At 46.6% G+C, this 19,772-nt stretch overlaps 1 protein-coding gene across 2 annotated transcripts in view; it reads right to left on the bottom strand.

Moving 5' to 3' along the window:
- ACSS1 (acyl-CoA synthetase short chain family member 1) overlaps positions 1-19,772 on the bottom strand; it is an 81,122-nt gene that overhangs the window by 58,000 nt on the left and 3,350 nt on the right. For both annotated transcript variants that reach the window (XM_029916486.1, XM_029916485.1), the window contains exon 2: positions 13,100-13,196. In XM_029916486.1, coding sequence (XP_029772346.1) covers positions 13,100-13,196 — 97 coding nt within the window. The remainder of the gene's footprint in view (positions 1-13,099; positions 13,197-19,772) is intronic.

Genomic DNA, 19,772 nt, shown 5'->3' with positions numbered 1-19,772 from the left:
GTGTGTTTCAATTCCTCTTTTTGTTATTTATATAGTTTTTATGTAGTAATAATCAGAATATACATGTGAATTTTCATTTTTATTTTTTAAAGGTTAAACATTTTTTATTAAAATATTGATGGTGGAGGGCACTTGAGGGGAAGAGCACTGGGTGTTGTATGGAAAACAATTTGACAATAAAATATTATGGAAAAAAAAAAAAGAGTGCGCTGGGGGACTCCAGTCCTGGCCACCAGCCCAGAAAACAGCTGGTGCCCTGGCAGGACATTCACCCACTGGCTGGCCACGCTTGTTTACTTCTGAGGAAAGCAACAGAAGTGATGTCCTTTCCCTGGTGGAAACTGGAACAGGATGAAGTTTTAACTTTGTAAAAACATTCCCCTTTCCCTGGTTTAAAAAGAACAAAAACCACAGGATGTTTTTCAGGTCCCACTCCAGCTTCACATGCCCCATGTGTGGTATGGCTGCCTGGGCAGCAAGAGCAACAACAGGACAAAAGTCAGCCGAGCTCGTGCAGATACTTCCAGACCAGATAGGACCCAGGGGTTCCTCTATTTTCAGGCATTCCTGTTAGTCCACAGAACATTCCAAATTAGCATGCAGAGGAAAGTATGCAAAGAGACACAGCCACATTGGTGGGAATCCAGAGGCTATAAGAATTTGGTACGACTGCCTCAGGCCCAGGGTGCCCCCTTGGCCTCTTGGTAGCAGCTTGGAGAAACTTCTAAAAAGAACAGGGGATCCGGGCCACCAACTTCAGCTAAGGTCATGATCTTACAGTTCATGAGTTCAAGCCCTGTGGCAGGCTCTGTGCTGACAGCTTGGAGCCTGGAACCTGCTGCAGACTCTGTGTCTTTGTCTCGCTCTGCCCCTCCTTCACGCATGCTCTGTCTCTCTGTCTCTCTCTCTCAAAAGATAAATAAACATTTAAAAAAATGAAAAGGGGATCCATGAAACACACTTTTGTGCTGCCAAATGTTTAATATCTCAGGGGCGGGGGGGAAGCCCTGATTTATAGCATTTGCCAATTATTGCAGTGTGACTATTTCCCCCATGAAGCATTTCCAGCTACCAACAAGATTTACTGGCCAAGTGAGCAAGGGGCCGGGAGAGGGAACCCCTATGACATCAGAACTCACCTCATGAGCCCTCGGCACCCAAAAGCTGCCTGTGACACCCATGGAGGCTGTCCATAAAGGTTAGTTCAACTGTTTTTTCATAAAAGCAGTAATTGGGGCCTGGGTGGCTCAGTCGGTTGAGCGTCTGGCTTCAGCTCAGGTCATGATCTCATGATTCATGGGTTTGAGCCCTGCATCAGGCTCTGTGCTAACTGCTAGCTCAGAGCCTGGAGACTGCTTTGGATTCTGTGCCTCCTTCTCTCTTGCACTCCCCTGCTCTCACTGTCTCTCTCTTTCTCTCAAAAATAAATAAAAGACATAAAAAAAATTAAAGAAAAATAAAAGTAATTGCTGTTTGCTTATTTAATTCATTTTATTTAATAATAATGCATTTAATAATAAATAATTGTTAATAGAACTTTAAATCATTCATATGGAAGGAAAAGGAAGGGCAAAGTGCACACCCCTTTTATTCCACTCAAGCTACCCCCTTTTCCAGGTCACAGTTTCCCTGACCCTGGGTTTAAGGCCCTGCATTCTGTGTAAGTTCAGAAACTGGGCTTCCTTAGGCTTTCCACCTACTGTGCAATACACTCCATGGCAGCCCTGGCACCAGGGCCCCTGCACATGGCTGCTGAACTCAGCCCTGCTGGAAGGCACCCACCCCAGGACACCGTTTGCATACCCCTTCTGAGGGGCACCCTTTTGCAGGTCCACAAAAGTGCCCCCATTTGCACCAGCTGATAACATGCCAAGGACCTCCTTAAGAAGAACATTAGACTGGAAAACTGTCTGACAGTTTAGTCATAAAATCCAGAAAACTAACAGGTTTGTAAAGTGAGGAAAGAAGACTGCCCTTTTGCAGGCCTGTCCTGCAATGAATCCACATCTAGCTGGGCCTACCTTGGTGGAAGGACTAAGTGAGTGACAGGGTAAAGATCAGAGCCTATTAGTTACAGCAGACCTTGAAAAGCTGTGCGCACATAGGAGTGACTCAGAGGGTTTGGTCACCTGCACCAAGAGGAAGTACCACCAGGCCCTACCTGAGTGACCTGGGGTCTGGGCAGTTATAGGCCCAGTCCTCATACTATTATATTTAACCACACAGGAATCGAGCAGAATCAGGGTCCCAAAATCCATGCTGGACTAGAGCTGCTTGCAGTCACCGTGCCTTTCTCTCATTTGGCATCTGTTCCAGCCTCCTCGGGATGCACTCACCACCTCAGAGACCCCTCATCTGGCTTCCGTGTAGGACTCAGGTTACACCAAATAGCTGCACATGGGGAGTGATTACAATATGGGCTGCTGCTTTGCTGCAGTTCAGGAGATGCTGGGGTTTTCCTGGAGGGATTCTACTAGCTGCAAAGATATCAAGAGAAAACTGAGTAGCTGAGCCAGCAAAATGATGGTTTCCTGGCCCCAGACCAGAACCACAGTGGTGTGTTTTGAGCACTCAGCATGCCTGGGGGTCTCCTGAGTTCATTCTGATTGTCCCAGAGGGTGGGGGCTAGAGTCTATCCAAAGGCTTTGTAAGCACTCTGTGTAAGCTCCCTTTCGCTTAAAAGAAAGCAGACATCCCTTTTCTACAGCTGAATCTTGACAGATACTTTCCCTACAATGGGTACAAGCAGCTGTGTTACCAGAAATGTATTTTCAAACAAAGTTCCCAGGCCCCCAGGAGATCCTGACTCAACAGGGCCCAAGCAGGGTTGGGTCTCTATTGTTGGAAACTCTTCAGGGAAGTCAGGCACTCCCTGAGCTAGAAATCACTGATTTACATGATACTAGAGTGACACATCACTGACGTGTGGAGACCACAAGGAATTTCTGAAGATGTCTGCATCTGGTAGGACCCCCACATGCCCTCTTCCAAATTCCATGTCCTTGTGGCCACATTAACTCAGGCAAGCTTGTTTCCCCAAGACTTTATCCAAGCAGAACCAGCAGGGAGAATAGGCCCAAATGAGTCACCTTGTCTGCCAATGGCTCAGAAACTCACTCCAGGCCTCTCAGAGGAAGTGTACATGGATTTGTTGATGGGAAATTGTCAAGCCTCTCATTCAAAACTGACCCACTGCTGTTACCACAGTCAGAAGAGGTGCAAGACAGTATTGGGCAGGGCCAAGAAGAATAATAGGTCCAAGACAGCCACAGAAGGGCCAGGAAAAAGAGTGAAGGGTAAGAGAGTGCCAGACCAGGCAGCCCCTGTTCTGACAGCACCTATCTGTCAGTCAGTCACCCCTCCCCCAGCACTCAAGCACTCATGGCACCCCCACCCTTGCCTCTAAAGTGCTCCAAGGTCCAGAGCACCCTTCATGCACTCTGATTCCTGCCCCTCACTGTCTCACAGTCATGGCAGGACTCCACAGCCCTTAGCCTCGCCTTCTTCTGTAGCTGACCCTTGTCCCTCTTCAAGGCTACCCAGAGTTCACTGGGACTGATGAGCCTCTTCCTCCCCAGCTGATGTTAGCACTTATTGTGCATGTGCTTCAGCAAGTGGTGGGGGCAGATGCTGGGAGCACAGGGTCCTGGTCAGCAAAAGGCTATTGTCAGCATGCTCACCCTCTCTTTGCACATACCACCAGGAACCACCAGGAGTCAGGCCTGTCACCAAATTAGTACTGCAGAGCAGCCAGGGCCCCCTTTACATGGTCACCTCATCTCTTAGGATGGAGAAAGACGATTCAAATTCCCCAGTATGTCAGCTAGAGCCAAACAAAGCTGAACTCAAACCCCATTTCTGACCTTTCCAGGTGGGTAAGTTTGACTATCCCAGAAGCTCGCTGGACATCAGGTCCTGTGATTTAAAACCAAGGATGACCGTGAATGTGAACTAAGACCATCAGTGTGAGCTCCTGCCCAGTCAGCCAGGGGCTGCCCCCAGACAGCAAGGTCAGTCATGACTTCTGGAGGATGGAGGCCTGGCACACCCCATTCCCAGTCACCAGGAACCTTCCCAGGAGTTGCTCCTGGTACCCTTTATTGCAGGCAGTGGACAGAAGGATTCAGCCTGGCAAGCGTTGCAGGCTGGACACAAGGCTAAGCACAGGAAGGGCCCCCAGTGCAAACCCACATACCACCCACCCACTTGCCCTGCTCCCGACTGGATCCCCAGATGCCAGCACTGCAGGGGCCACCATGCTGGGAGGTGGGCTGCGTACAGTGCCATACATGTCCCCCAGCCAAGAGGGCCATGCATCATCACCCTCCCCAGGGGCCCAGCCTGACAGGGACCCACTCCCTTCTAACTGCATGTAGATTTACAACTCTACATTGGACAGCACGTCTAACCTCATGGTGACCTCTTCCTTCTGTTTCCACCTAACATGAGAGGAAATGGGCACTAGGAGGGAAAAGGGGCAGAAATGAAGATGCAGCCCCCCTTATGTGCACTTCTGGACAGGTGAGGAGGTTCAACCACTGCTATCTGTGTCCACGGTGCTGCCCTGATGGAAACCAACATGGGGCAGGGCCACAACAATGTCTTGTCTTAGAAAATTCCTCCCCAAACTGTGGCAGGAGAGCTGTCCCTACTCCTCAGGAGCATACATCAAACCCCTTCCCCACCCCAGAGCCTGAATCCCCCCTTCTGGTATGTGCTCTCCTCCCCAACTCCCACCCCTGGGCCTGCACCATGACCTCACCAGGCTGTGTCCCTCGACCTCCCACAATCCAACCATCCCCCATAGCCCTTGCATGGCAGAAGAGGGATGTAGCTCCAAGGAAGGAAATCGCTTAAGTGTGTTCCCAGAAGTAAACCTCTGCTGCTGTTTGCCCCCAGATAATTTTCAGAAGGGTCCCCATCAAGGAGGTTTCCCTAGCCACAAAGGTAGACACTCTTGGGGTACATTATTCCTGCTATAGTCCCAAGATTTGGCCATTCTAAAATATTAAAATCCAAGAGCCCTAGCTGGTCCAAAAGAAGAACAAGAACAATAAGTAATCATATATAGAAAGATTCAAAACCCTTCCCAGTTTCAACACCTGGAGCCAAAGTCTTAAGGAAAGATAAGTGCACAATTCAAGTGACCCAGGGTTTCTACCAGATCCTGGCAGTCAGCATGCAGATTCCCGACCAAGTTTTGCAATCAGAGTTACTCAGAGGTCAGCAGGGGAAAGAGTGTGCCCAGGGCACCTCCCTCCTCTTAGTCAGGGAAGCCAGAACACAGCACATGAGCCCAGGGCCTCTGACCTGTCCTCCCCACAGCCAGAGGAGCTCACTGAGAAAACTGACTTTGCCCTGCATGACAGATGGCCCATGCCATGGGAAACATCACCAGTCACAGGGCTGTTTTACCCCAAAGCACCTCACCCATCAACCTCATTATACCCATTAAGGATCCTCCCCTTCAATTGCCCTAATATTTTAATAAAGGAGTTTTCCCATTTAAGAAAATAATTTGGGAGCAAGGAGAAGAGCAAAGAGTAAGGGTCAAGTCCATGAGAAGGAGGAGGGGCTGCCTTTTAGCTTACTAGAGATTGTTCTCCCAAGGTGAAGGCCTCACTCTGAAAATGCCACCCCACAGGGCCACTCCATGCCTTTCTATCATCAAATCCAAAATCCTCATCATCCCAAACGCTGTTCTGGACTTTTATTCCCCATGCTTCACACTCAGCCACCCATCAGAAGAGAAAGATGTTTCCATTTTACAAATGAGGATACAGAGGGTCAGAAAGGTAGCATGACTTGCTCAAGGTTATACACAGCCAGAGGACAGAGCAGGTATGGAGCACAGCCCTGGTCACCTCACCCTACAGCACACTCACCTGCCATTATTTCTCTATCTTCATCATCACACTACCCCCTCCTGTGCCTCTCAAAATCCAGCCCTCTACAGAACTCCCCCAAATCCTGCTCCAACTGGGTGTCCATGCTGGAGTCCTGCTTCCTATTGCTGGCACCCACAGGGATCCTCCTTTCTGTCACAATCAGGGCCAAGGAAACAAAGAAGCCTGTGCAGGAGGTGCCTCCAGGCTGCAGGCCTGCCCCAGATCTATGTGTGTTGGTCTAGCTGCCCCAGAGAGAGGGGTACCCCAAAGGGCAGACCCCATCTTGTATTCTCTGTGGGCCCTCCACATTAGGCACAAGACTATGTAGAGTTTCAATAACACCCAGGGTCTGCCCACCATATCTGGGAAGAAAGCAGTCCATCCTCTCGAAACCCACCCAAGGGTTCTGAGACAGGCAGGGTAGAAGAAGGCCTGACATTGCCTTCACTTCTCTGGACAAGGGTTCCTCGCTGTGCACACTTCCCACCAGTAAGAAGATGGAACAGCCACAGAAATCACTCCCTCCAGGGCCTTGACCCACAATGAAAACTAAACTCAGTTCATATTGTGGGCACACTGAAGACAACACCTGCCCTTTTTGATGCAGCCTATGGACATCTAGCTCTATTAACTATGTTGGTCATGACTACCACACTGAGCCACGCCTGCTAGTGCTGGAATAGCACAGGTCTCATCTGGTCCCTCATTTTACAGCTGGGGACACTGAGGCCCAGAGTGACAGGCCTCAAGGTCACAGAGCTGGCCAGGGCTAAAATTCTTAAGCTCTGGGCTCAAGTTCAAGTTCAGACCTCTTTTTGGAGAACTCAGACAAAAGATGAATTGAGCCTTGGAAATACTCTAAGACACTCACAGCCTGCTACCACCTCTGTTTCAGGGTACCCACGTATACCCCACCCATGGACTGAGACCAGCACGGGGCCTCATTTGCTCCACTCTATGCCCTCGCTCATCCCCAGCTTCAGAAATCCCTAGCCCAGACCTCCAAAATCCAGGCAATGATCTTGAAGCCTCATAATCTATCTCACTACCAACTTCCTGAGGACAGGAATTTCTGTTTTTCCACATCCCCATCCCCAAGGGCCTCTAGAATCTTTCCACTTGAACTAGAGGTGAAGGACAATCTTCTAAAAAGGCACCATGCTAGGAAAGAACACGTGGACAATTGAAAGGGGCAGTGCCTATCGGGCTATCAGGCTACACAGCCTCAAAGACCCACCCAGCTTATTCATGCCCCAGCTAGCCTCTGCAGTCTCTGTTTAAGCCCCCACACCTGGCCTCAGTGGATGAAGGAGAGGTCCAGGGTCGAAGGTCTGTTGGTTCATTAGGATAGAACAGCTTCCTCCAGCTGGCTCTGGAGACACCTCATTGGGTAGAGACAGGCTGGAAGGTGCAGTGGGGCAACCCTCTGGCCATAGCTCCAGCCTAAGGTCATAGTCTCTCCTCTTTCCTGGAAGATTCGTGCAGACCATCCCAGGCTGATCCCTGCCAAGTTCAAAGCGTTCCTGCCTCTTCACTTCCCAGTGGGGAAGAAGTGCCATATCTCTGAAGGAGGGAGCTCAACAGAATCATGCTAATTATCTCTCCTCCCAGAGCCCCACTGCCAGACCAAGGCCCACCTGCACTGCTGAGCATGTTCCTACAGCTTCCTGGTCCATCTGGCAAGGTGCACCTTGGAGCCGGTGCCAGCTGGTGTCACAGAGGGAAGGAACTGATGGGGCAGGTGAGGACACAGGGCCTTCCCAGGATTTGCAAAGCCCATCCTGCCAGACCTTCCCCACTCGAGGGAGGTGAGAGTACAAATATGTGCCAGCATTAGGAATAGTGGAGTCCACACACAGGCAACACAGGGCACAGCTCCCAGAACAGGTGTCAGGACCCTACGTGCAACCCAAGAGAAAGTTCCAGGACAGATCCCAAACATAAAGAGAAAGCAAGTTTTAGAAATGTACCTGGAGAATAAGCATACTCAAAATGTATGTATGTGAGTGCACCCCATGTGTATCTGCCCAGACATATGATGAATAGTGGAGATTCTGGTGAGCAGAATGGAGGTGTCACTTGTACTTGTGCCCATTACAAGCTGTACAATGATTCTCCAGGAACATGCGTCCTCAAAAAAAGTTAGCATTCATAGGAGGGAGAGACTCTGGGCTCCCGAGGAATGAGACATGTAAGTGACCATTCCCTATGAGCTAAATTAAACCCTGAGCAGAAGCCCTGCATCGGCCGTTTGAGAGGCTCCATCATCGGGTCCCAGTGAGGCTGCTGATAATGGCTGCAGCAGGTGGTAGTGCCAGCTGGGGACATGGCCCCACCACTCTCTGCCCCTGGGCAGATCAACTCCTCTGAGTCCCCTCTATCTGTAAGACAAAGCTTTGACAAACTATTTGGGAAAAAAATCAGAACAGTGGTTGCTTCAGGAAGGTAGGGATGGTGATGAGAAAGAGCACAGGAACCCTCTGGGACAGTGGTCATTGTTATGTATCTCATAGGGGTTTGGGTTACACAGGTATATACACTGACTAAAACTCAGCAAATGCACACTTATGTATTTTGTTGTATGTAAATGTCGTCAAAATAGAGAAGATAAACACACAATTAACTGTAGTTGATGTTATGTCATCAAATTGCTCAGGGAACGTGTGTTAATGTCTTCAACTTACTGTGAAATGCATCCAAAAAATAAGATGCACTGACCCATGGAGGGATAGATATATAAATGTGATAAAAACAAGCATTGTAAAATTTTTTTTTAATTTTTTTTAGTGTTTTATTTATTTTTGATACAGAGAGAGACAGAGCATGAGAGGGGGAGGGGCAGAGAGAGAAGGAGACACAGAATTCGAAACAGGCTCCAGGCTCTGAGCTAGCTGTCAACACACAGCCTGATGCGGGGCTTGAACCCACAAACGTGAGATCTGACCTGAGCCGAAGTCGGAGGCTTAACCAACTGAGCCACCCAGGCGCCCCAAGCATTGTAAAATGTTAAGCATAGAATCTATGTGGTAGGTAGACAGTAGGTGCACTACTTGAAAAATTTCAAATTATGAAATTTTCTATAATAAAATGTTGGAAATAACAATAAGAACAATAATAATGCCTTTGTAATCAAGCTGTGGTATTTAAATCAAATAACTAGGTACAATGCTCAAAACAGTTCTGGAGCCCAGAAAGTACTTAATAAACAGTAGCAGGTACCATAATCATCACCATGTTTCTTTAATAAGTACTACTTTAGAGGCACCTGGGTGGCTCAGTTGGTGAAGCATCCAGCTTTGGCTCAGGTCATGATCTTGTGGTTCATAGGTCGGAGCCCCATGTAGGGCTCTGTGCTGACAGCTCAGAGCCTGGAGCCTGCTTTGGACTCTGTGTCTCCTTCTCTCTCTGCCCTTCCCTGTTTGCACTCATCTCTCTCTTTCAAAAATAAATAAACATTAAAAAATAAAAATAAAAAATAAGGACTATTTTCTGTCGGGGGCTGCCAAGTATTCTGTCTGCCTCAGGCAAGGATTGTCACTCTCCAGAGAGTGAACCAGTAAACAAGATTTGCATCTAGAGGCTGGAGACTGCCATTTCCTGGTCAAAATAACTTTGGGGTCTGTCTTGCTGGGCAAGAGGTGGAGTGGCCAAGGTGCACAAAAGATCAAAACTGTATTTTGGATTATTCAGTGCTAACTCCCCTCTTCCCAGCATTGCTGAGGCAAATCTGGGCGTTTCTTTTGATATTCATTTGACTCTGTTTACCTGGTAACTGACCTTGGTCAGCTGCTTTGTTTTCCCGCCTTGAAACCTTCATAAGAGACAGTTTTCTGAATAAAGCTCTCTCTCTTTCGCCTGATTGAAAACCGTGAGTTTTGTCTTTACTCTCTGCGTCTCCCTCTCCTGCCCCCTTTTTCTCTCCCTCCCTCAGGAAAAGAACCCGCGAGGATTCTTCGCCCTGCCGGTCTGGGCGGTCGAAACAGCGAAACAGGTACCGCCGCCGAACGACAAACGAACGAGATCGCCAGAGATGAGCGTGCGGGACCCCGCCTCCGGGATAAGACAATTGGCGCCTCAACGAGGGGCTCAGTGAAGGAACGCGACCCCGGCCTGTGGCTTACTACAGTTTTCACCTCCAACACATTCTGTCATGTCCCTGTGCCTAAAGGTGGAATCACTTTGGTTATCACAATTACCCCATCCTACAGATGGGAGATTACAGGGCTTCACAAGCTCACGCAGCCAGCAGGAAATGGCTTCTGAATGGCAGATTGCAAATTCCTCTATGTCCAGAGCAAAGGCCACAGTGCTTGTCCCAGACCTTCTGTGTCTGAGGTCATAGTGCGGGAAGAGTTTGGAGCGACCACCCCCAACTTCCAAACAGACAAAGTGGATGCGGTCCCCAGCATACCAACCTCTGAGAACCCCAACCCCACAGTTTCTTGAGTCATGCTCCAAGCCTGGAACTTGGTCTTCAGGCCGACATGCCACCACATGAGACACTGGGCAGGAGAGCATTTTTTATTTTAGTGGCAGTTTATGTGCCAGCAGGACATCCAGCACCAATGTCTAGGTGGCTTTCCTCTGAGCAGGGAGAAAGAAAATCTCACATCAAAAACCTAAAATGACCAGGAGAATAATTAACCCATGTCTCTCAAAAACTAGCTGTGATTATAAACAACCTGTACACACACTTCTCTTCCTATTCAAACAGCAACTATAAGCAGTCATCTGGTACTAAGCCCAGCTAAGGTTTATAAAACCATTTCAGGCTAAGTCTGCTTATTTTTAGAAAGAGAATAATAAATACTTTGCTTGTACTTGTAAGTGTGTCCCTTGCCTGGGGCTGCTTTAGCACAGTGGGACTGAGATTTAGCAAACTGGCTGCAGTCCTGAAAATTCCCCCATGGCTCACATTTAACCACGCATCTCAGCAGACCAGACTGAGCCCAGCTGGATCTCTTAATGCTGCTGACCACTATCTCGGTGTGGTATCCCTGGGTTCCAGGCACATCTGAGGCAGGAACAAAAGGAAAATGGTTCATCACTGGGCCAGCTTATCTCTAGCTACCAGTGGTAAGCTCATCTACTTCCAAAGTCTGAACCTTTTACTAAAGAATCACAAGTAAATCAAGTTGGGCTAATAGTATTGATGAACAGGGAAGTTTGTTTGTTACAGCAGCATTCTCCAAACTCAAGTGTGCATAGGGGTTCTGCCAGTTGTTAGCATAGGGCCCAAGGCTCCCAGGGGTCAATGCTGCTGGATGGTGGGCTACACAGAGGAAAGAGATTTATCTGTACAGGCTGATGGGGAGATGGGTCAGCAAACAATGCAGGCACTGGTAAAGGCTGGGACAGCAGAGGCTGCAGTAGATTAACAAACATCATCTTGGTGCATCCAAAACTTGAGTATACTTTTACCAGATTTGGTAAATTTGGTCTGTGATAAAACCTGAGTCTGAGAAGCAAACAAAAACCTAGGGGTGCTCAGTGGCCCCCAAATCACCCAAGTGGCAGGTGAGTTACTGCAGCTCTAAGGCTCCCAGTTTCCCTGAACACTCCTCCTACCATGCCCCCCTCATTCCTGCCTCACCAGCCACAGGTGTTCCTGGACACCTGGGCTTATTCAGGGTCTTGGGTGGGCTTGGGAATTCTCCCTCCAATCTTGGTTACTCCTTCTTGGCAACAAGACCTCAGTTCCAATGTCACTTCCTCAGACTATTCAGTCTAAAGTGACCACCCAGCCACATACTACCATGCATTTGAGGACTGTTTGTAACTAAAACATACCCCAACCTGTTCTGACAGATACAGTGGCACTCAGTGAAACTTGTTGAATGATTCAATGAGAAAAGTCACAAGCTGCCCACCAGGAAAGTGATCATCACTTGATGGTGAGGGGTGCGTAGTGATAAAGGACATATGACTTAGATTCACAGTGGGTCTGAGATAGCATTGTAAACATAAATTTAGACTTAAGCAGAGGGAATGGGGGTTACCCCCTAGAAAGGGGAAACCAATGCCCGGCAATGACTGACCACAGAGATCCCTGAACAAGGCAGTTCCAGCAGGAGGCAGTACTTTAGGAAGCCAGGTTACTGTGCCTGGACACAGGGTTCCTTCAAACCCTCAACACACATACAACATCTAGAAAGGTGCTTGACACATGGAATCTGTGGAGCATTTATCTAAAGACTCAAAGAATACAAATGTCAGGAGGACCCCTATTGAAATGGCTTGATCTTATTTATGGTGCTGCTCTCAGAGCACTGGGAGAAAGATGCTAAATAGACTCATTTGTTTATTCCAGCATGTATTTTATTCAGCTTGCATTCATGTTTACTTTCCTGGGACCAGGAAACATTTCCAAAGCTGAAACATGCCCCTTGATACTCAGATGACCTCCTGCTCAGAACCAGACAGAAGCACACAGCACTGAACATTTGTCATATTTGTGTCCAAAGACCCAGTTCTTTCTTTTTTTTTTTCAGTGCAACTTTTTTTTTAATTTATTTTTTAACTTACGTCCAAATTAGTTAGCATACACTGCAACAATGATTTCAGGAGTAGATTCCTTAATGCCCCTTACCCATTTAGCTCATTCCCCCTCCCAAAACCCCTTCAGTAACCCTCTGTTTGTTCTCCATAGTTAAGAGTCTCTTATGTTTTGTCCCCCTCCCTGTTCTTATATTCTTGTTGCTTCCCTTCCTTTATGTTCATCTGTTTTGTATCTTAAAGTCCTCATATGACTGAAGAAATATGATATTTGTCTTTCTCTGACTAATTTTGCTTAGCATAATACCCTCTAGTTCCATCCACGTAGTTGCAAATGGCAAGATTTCATTCTTTTTGACTGCTGAGTAATACTCCATTGTATAAATATATCACATCTTCTTTATCCATTCATCCATTGGTGGATATTTGGGCTCTTTCCATGCTTTGACTATTGTTGATAGTGCTTCTATAAACATTGGGGTGCATGTGCCCCTTCAAAACAGCATACCTGTATCTGTTGAATAAATACCTAGTCGTGAAAATGCTGAAGACCTAACAGCACCAAGTATTGCCAAGGTGAGCAAGAGAAGCCCTCCCCAAAGCTGGGCAATCTTGCTCCTATAAACAGCCCAGCAGAGGTGTTTGGTTCTGGTGTGTACCACAGACAGAGATGTAAAAGCCTAGGAGACCTTGCTGGGCACTGGGACACACAGTACCTGTAGGTGATCCTCACTTCAGTTCCAGGCTCATCCCGCTCCCAGATCAAAGCGATGTTCTCTGGAGACTTCCGAACATGCTGATCCAAGCAATTGACTGTGCAAAAAAACAGGTTTTATGATGTTACATTTGGTGCTTTTAAAGTTGGATAAGGGGAAGGTTTGGTTTGCTGTGGCTTGGGCTACTCTCCACTGAGGTGGATCCTATCATTCTCAAAAGTAAGTGTTCTTTCTTTCTCCCTACAAGAAGGGTAATTTGTCAGAGCCTGCAAAATGAAACTACCAGTACACAAATAGGATTTCACAGGTGCAGGTGATCCCTTGTGAATATTCTGAAGCAGGCACTTCATACCTGTGGGCCCAACTCTAGCCACACATGGATGTCACCCAGGCCACCCCCAGGGACCCTGACCCAATTGGTTCCATGGTTTTTCAAGGCTCCCTGGATAGTTCTAACATGCAGCTGGGGCTGAGCACTTTAACCTGAGATGCTGGAAAGAATGCTAATGCAAACAGGCACTTGATTCAGTACACAGTTCACGCAGCAAGCTCTGGAATCTGCTAGAGGTGTGACCCAAGATAAGTCTCCATATCCCTTCTCAGATGTCCAGCCAGCACCCTACAAACCAGCCTCTGCTCCAAGTGATGAAATAATGGGAAATGACATGGTCACTTTCCGGAAGGCTCTGCCCACTCTGTTACCCAAGCTCAGATCACATGATTACTCACAAAAACAGAAGGCAGTTCTGCCAATTTACTGTAAACCTGAAGAGTAGTAGGATGAGGTTCATTTGCTAACATCCTGTTCACTACTCTTAATTTCAAGGTGAGCTTAGATCTGGCTGGTTCATGCAGGCACCCTTTCCTATCAGTCCTCACAGCCAGATTTTCATTACTCACTTCCCCTTCATCAGGAGAAATAAAAACCACAAAGAGCTTTTGGGGCCAGCAGCCCTCTGCCCACCTGATCTTCAGGATCACCCAGATATATCATTTTTTCTTTTTTTTTCTTTTGGGTACAGTTACTTATCTTCTCCAATTCAAAATCCTCCCATATAAATGGAAGATACATTATCTACCACATCTAACTCACAAGACTATGACTGCAATCAAATACAAAGCCTGAATGTTAAAGTGCCATTATATGAATGTAAGGTACTGTTATCAACTGATAATACCATGCAGTAAGCTACAGGGATTTTAATAAATATCCCTTGATGGAGTAACTGTTCTGACAAAAGTTATGGGAGCACATGCCCATATAAGATCATGTGATTCCCATAATTCTTGACAGGGTGAATCCACATGAAAATATTTGCATACTTTAGCTGCATGTGTGTGTGAATTACATTTTCTCCCTCTTGGGTTATTTTAGCGATCATTTACTTTTATAATAAAAAAATTTCAGGGCCACCTGGATGGCTCAGTCAGTTAACTATTTCGGCTTAGGGCATGATCTCAACAGTTCATGGGTTTGAACCATGTCTCCCTCTCTCTGCCCCTCCTTGCACCCACATGTGTGCATGCACTATCTCTCTTCCTCCCTCTCTCAAAAATAAATATATTTGAACTTTCTGGGTCTTAGCAGGTATATAAGTTATACCTCAAAATTTTTAAAACAAAGATTGAGGTCATCTGGAAAAATTATTAATACCAATAGTACTTACTGATGCAAGCCCCACATCAGGCTCTGTGCTGACAGCTCAGAGCCTAGCCTGCTTCAGATTCTGTGTCTCCCTCCTCTGCCTTTCCCCCACCTCAAAAATAAATAAACATTTTTAAAAAAGAGAAAAAATAGCAGATAGAAAATGCAAAAGGAAGTCAAACTGAGAAGGAGGTTGGTGGCAAAACCTGGGTTTACACAAGAAACCTGACATCAATGTGTGTATTTGTGTGTGTGTGTGTGTGTGTGTGTGTGTGTGTCAATCAGCTCAAAATTTAGAAATCAAGAGTTTTCACACTGAAACCACAGATTTCCAGCTTCTCTTGAATAATCAGCAGATGACGTCACACCCTAGCCTAGCAACTAAAGCTGTGACTGCCCCACAAGCGAGCCTTGCCCTTTCTCCCTCCTACATCCCCACTTCCTCACCCCCCAACATAAGCCCACTGCTCTTCCCACCCCTGTTTTCAGGCCCTGAAGGACAGTGATGAACCAAGACAAAGTGACCCTGGGCAGGTTACAAGAATCTGAAAGTGCCCAGCTGAGAATCCACAGCCAGTTACAGCTGTGCACTACATGGGGATGGGTAGTCCAATGAGAGGAGGGGGCTATTCCCATGTGCACACGAAGGCTCACTGGCCCCTGATTGTTCTAGGCATCACAGTGGAACTAGTTATAAGAGCAAACTCTTAGCCTCACCCCAAACCCACCCCATAGAAGACCCCCTGAGATGTGTGCGTGTCAAACCTGCTCTAAAATACCTTCTCCCACTCTGCGTTTGACCCTTTGAGTCACCCTGAAAAGTGAGCAGCTCAGATGCCTAGAAAACAGTTACCAGGTGCTCTGGCTGGTCCAGTGACATTCCCAGAGCCACAGCCAGAAAGCAGTGGAAAGGGCCACAAACCACACATGACACCTCACCCAGGATTCATCTACTGGCATTGCTTGTTCCCACAGCTACCAGGGCACTAGAATATACTTCTCATCCCATGAGGGATGGCCCAGCTTTGAGCCAAGACCCTCATAGCCTCAGACCCCAGCAGGGCATCCCATACCTGGTTTACACAAAGCAAAAAGGCAGAGCTGCAGAAAGCAGAGAAGGAAGACCTGCCACAAGACGGACATTAGAAATCCAGGGTCTGGATGGGTGGCCAATGAGAGCAGTCATGTATACCCACCTTCCTGGGGCTGATGGATGGCAGGAATCCAGGCAGGTAAGTACTGAGTCCCAGGTGCAGTGTCCCCTACATGCCTTCCCTGCACACAGGGAGTGCTCAACAAGCAGCCACCAAGGCTATACATGATCTACTTCTCCCCACTGGCCATGTGGAATCTGGTGAGCTCCTTCCTGCTTCAGGGCCTTTGCGATGTTTCTGCTTGCCTGGGGGACACTGTCCCACTGTCCCCACTGCTGCCTTTCACCTGGTGCCCACACTCCTACAGGTCTGGTCTACATGTTCCCACTCTCACAAAGCATTTCATACCCTGTGGAACTCATACCTCCCTCTAACTTTTCCTGAGATATTTACACTCACTGTCCCTCTGTAGGCTGGGACCCAATGTCCTGTCAATATTTGTACCTGTGCAGCCTAACACATAACACAGAGCAGAGAAGGATCACAGCTCTGAATGACAGACTATTCAAGTCCTCAGGCTGAAGGACAACACTGGAGTCTATAGGACTCTATGCCTACAGAAAGAACAGACCTCTTGTCTTTGTGGCTTTATCCCTCAAGGTCTCTGTCTACTCTAAATTAGCACTTCTGAATCCTCCAGAACCCCCAGAGGGCTTGTTAACTAAACACAGATGGTGAAGCTTCACCCTGAGTCTCTGAATGAACAAGTCCATGTGGGCATGAGTATTTTCACCTCTAGTAAGATTCCACTTACTCCTGCTGCCAGTTCAGGACCCTGCCCCAGCAGACATATACCTACACACTTCTATTCCAGATTGGGGCAGACGGGGGAGCCTTTCTTTTTCCTTTGGGGACAGGGGTAATTAAAGATTCAAGGCGCCTGGGTGGCTCAGTCAGTTAGGTGTCCAACTTCAGCTCAGGTCATGATCTCGCAGTTCATGAGTTTGAGCCTGTTTTGGATTCTATGTGTCTCTCTCTCTCTCTCTCTCTGCCCCTCCCTGCCTCTATCTCTCTCAAAAATGAATAAACATTAAAAATTATTTTTAAAAAATAAGATTCTCTGAAAAACATCTGGCCAGAACTTTGCTGGATGGCAGCCTGGAGTCATGGGGAAAACCCATGCTCAGGAGTCTGGATCCTGTCCAACCACTCACTAACCACAGACGGTACTCTGCTTATCTAATTTAAATCTCACTTTCCTAATCTATCATGAGAGTAATGCATCCTGATTCAGAGAGAGGATAGGAATTAGAAGCCATTTGAGGGTTTCCAGCATGGGATCAGATGGTGCTACAATGTTCCCAAGAGAAGCACCCTCCACAGCTGCCCCACTCAGATGACATCAACATGACACAAAGAACAGCTCAGGGTCTGGGATGACAGTGGTCCTAAAATGCTATGTATGTGTTGGGTTTTAACACATGAATATGGTTCCTGCTATTGCCTTCATTGCAGGGAAGAAAAGAATGAAGGGGGTGGGGGTGAAAGGAAGGAAATTCTTCCTTCACATTTATTTTTTTTTATTGGGGGTGGCGGGGAAGGGGCAGAGAGAGAGAGGGCCAGAGAGAGAATCTGAAAGAGACTCTTAAGCAGACTCCACACTCAGTGTAGAGCCCAACATCTGGCTCGATCCCACACCTCTGTGATCATGATGTGAGGAAAAATCAAGAGTCAAATGCCAACAAAGCTACCCAGGCACCCCCCTTCTCCACATTTAAAAACTAAGCTTCTACCAAAAGAACTGGACAATGGGACAAGAAAATTCCATTTCCAAGAACATGCTGGCAAGGATCTAGGTCGATTTAAGGCTCAGCTCAAACACTACTTCCTACTACCAGCCTTTTCCAATTCCCCAGCACACAGTGACCTCTCACTCCCCATCACTCCGTGGCGTATACCATTTAATGCTTATTTACCTGCCCAGTGGTCCCCACTCTGGGACACAATGCTAACTCTGCTAAATCTTTCCCTATCTGGGTCACAAGTCCCTGAGAACAGCAACCATGTGCCTAAGATTCCTTTATCATGGGGGGCGGGTGAAGGGTGCTATCATAATTCTCCCCTTAGCAGCTAGAAAAATCTTGAGCAAGTTATCCCAGTGTGGATTTGCTCACTTACTTATTTGTGGTTCATTTCCTGGGCAGAATGTATGCCCTGTGGCATTGGGGCACTTTCTGTAATCTTCATCACTATACATAAGTTGGAGCCTTCATTTCCACATCTGTACAATGGGAGGACCAATCACTTCACACTGGTTCATGAGGACAAGATGATATGAGGCTTCACTGTGTTCCTAAGTAGAGATCTACTTAGGGACCTAACACAACTCTGCAAACAGATAAGCAAATGCCTGCTGGTGGTTCGTGAGTTTTAGGTTGTGTTTTTAAAAAATGATTGCAATAGGATTATCATTTCCATTATAAAGATGGCACACACTTATGTAGGAATTTTCAAGAACTCTTTTCAGATGTTTAAGTACATCCCTCCCCTTCCCCAACTTTAAGTGAACCCACATACATAAACTCAATCGTAATCAAAAGAAATGAGGGAGTTAATATTCACAAAGGGATTCACAATGGGTTTTCTTTAAATAGAAAATCTCCCTGGCACATTTTAAGAGATTACATCAGTCATAAATTGTATTTGCCAACTTTCCAGAAACATCTGCTATTTACAGTAAGTCGTGAATTTGACAACTGGGAAGAATTCAGTCTCTTCAGAAGGACACTCCTCCTAAGACCTGAGGTTACACTTTCATTTAGACTTCCTGGAAAGCTTTAGAAAAGTTACTTTAACCATCAAGAGAAAAGTGGATCACAGAAGTGCAGCATCTTCCATTCTCAGTGTGTTTGTTTTCTGAATTAGGGGAGGTGCAATCGTAAAGAGGAGAAAAGTATAGCAAGTAGTTTCCACAGCTGCAACTCATGCTCCAAAAAGCATCCAGAAATCTCTGGTTAAAAATAGTTTTTCTACACCCTTGCTTTAAAGTAAGAAAACTCATATTTTTTAAAGAAATCTGATTCAGAATTTGGTGTTTAGAAAACAGAATTTAGTTGTGTGTTTTGAAAGCATCACACATCATTACTCTCCAGTTCTGCATTTGCAACTTCCTGACATCCTGAGTTTATATACCACAGAGCAAAAACTTTGATCTGTTGAGCCCTGCAAAAGACAGAGCCAAATTTCAAAGACTGCTAGAAAATTTTTTTAGATACTAATCCTTTATCAGCTATCTCATCTGGAAATATCAGAGGGGTGGTAGGTGTGGGGGGAGGGGTGAAATAGGCAATGGGGATTAAAGAGTACATTTATTACGATGAGCACTGAGTAATGTATAGAATTGTTGAATCACTATATTGTACACCTGAAACTAATATAACACTGTATATCAACTATTTAGAAATTAAGCTAAAAATCTTTTAAAAAAGAATCCTTTTTAGAATTCTTTTTAGATCTTGCCTTTCCACAGAAACTTTAGAAGCACTTTTTTTTATGATGAAAACTGTTTGGTTTTTATTTATTTTTTATATAGTTTATTACCAGGTTGGTTTCCATATAACACCCAATGCTCTTCCCCACAAGTGCTCCTCCTCCCTCCCTCTTCAGCCCTCAGTTTGTGCTCAGCATTTAAAAGTCTCTCATGATTTGCCTCACTCCCTCTCCCCACCTCTTTTCCCCGCCTTTCCCATTCCCATGGTATCCTATTGGGTTTCTCCTGTTAGACCTATGAGTGACTTTTATCTAAATGTAATAGAAACAAGTCACTGAAGGCTGGAAACTATCTGCCTTGCTCATGAACCCAACTGACAATCTAGCTATCCCAGAGCCCCAGGATGGACTTGGAGAGCCATTGTCAACTACCTGCATGCTTTCC

Source organism: Suricata suricatta, chromosome 12 (genome assembly GCF_006229205.1).
Source record: "Suricata suricatta isolate VVHF042 chromosome 12, meerkat_22Aug2017_6uvM2_HiC, whole genome shotgun sequence".
NCBI lineage: Eukaryota > Metazoa > Chordata > Mammalia > Carnivora > Herpestidae > Suricata > Suricata suricatta.
This window is presented reverse-complemented; position numbering and strand designations above follow the sequence as displayed.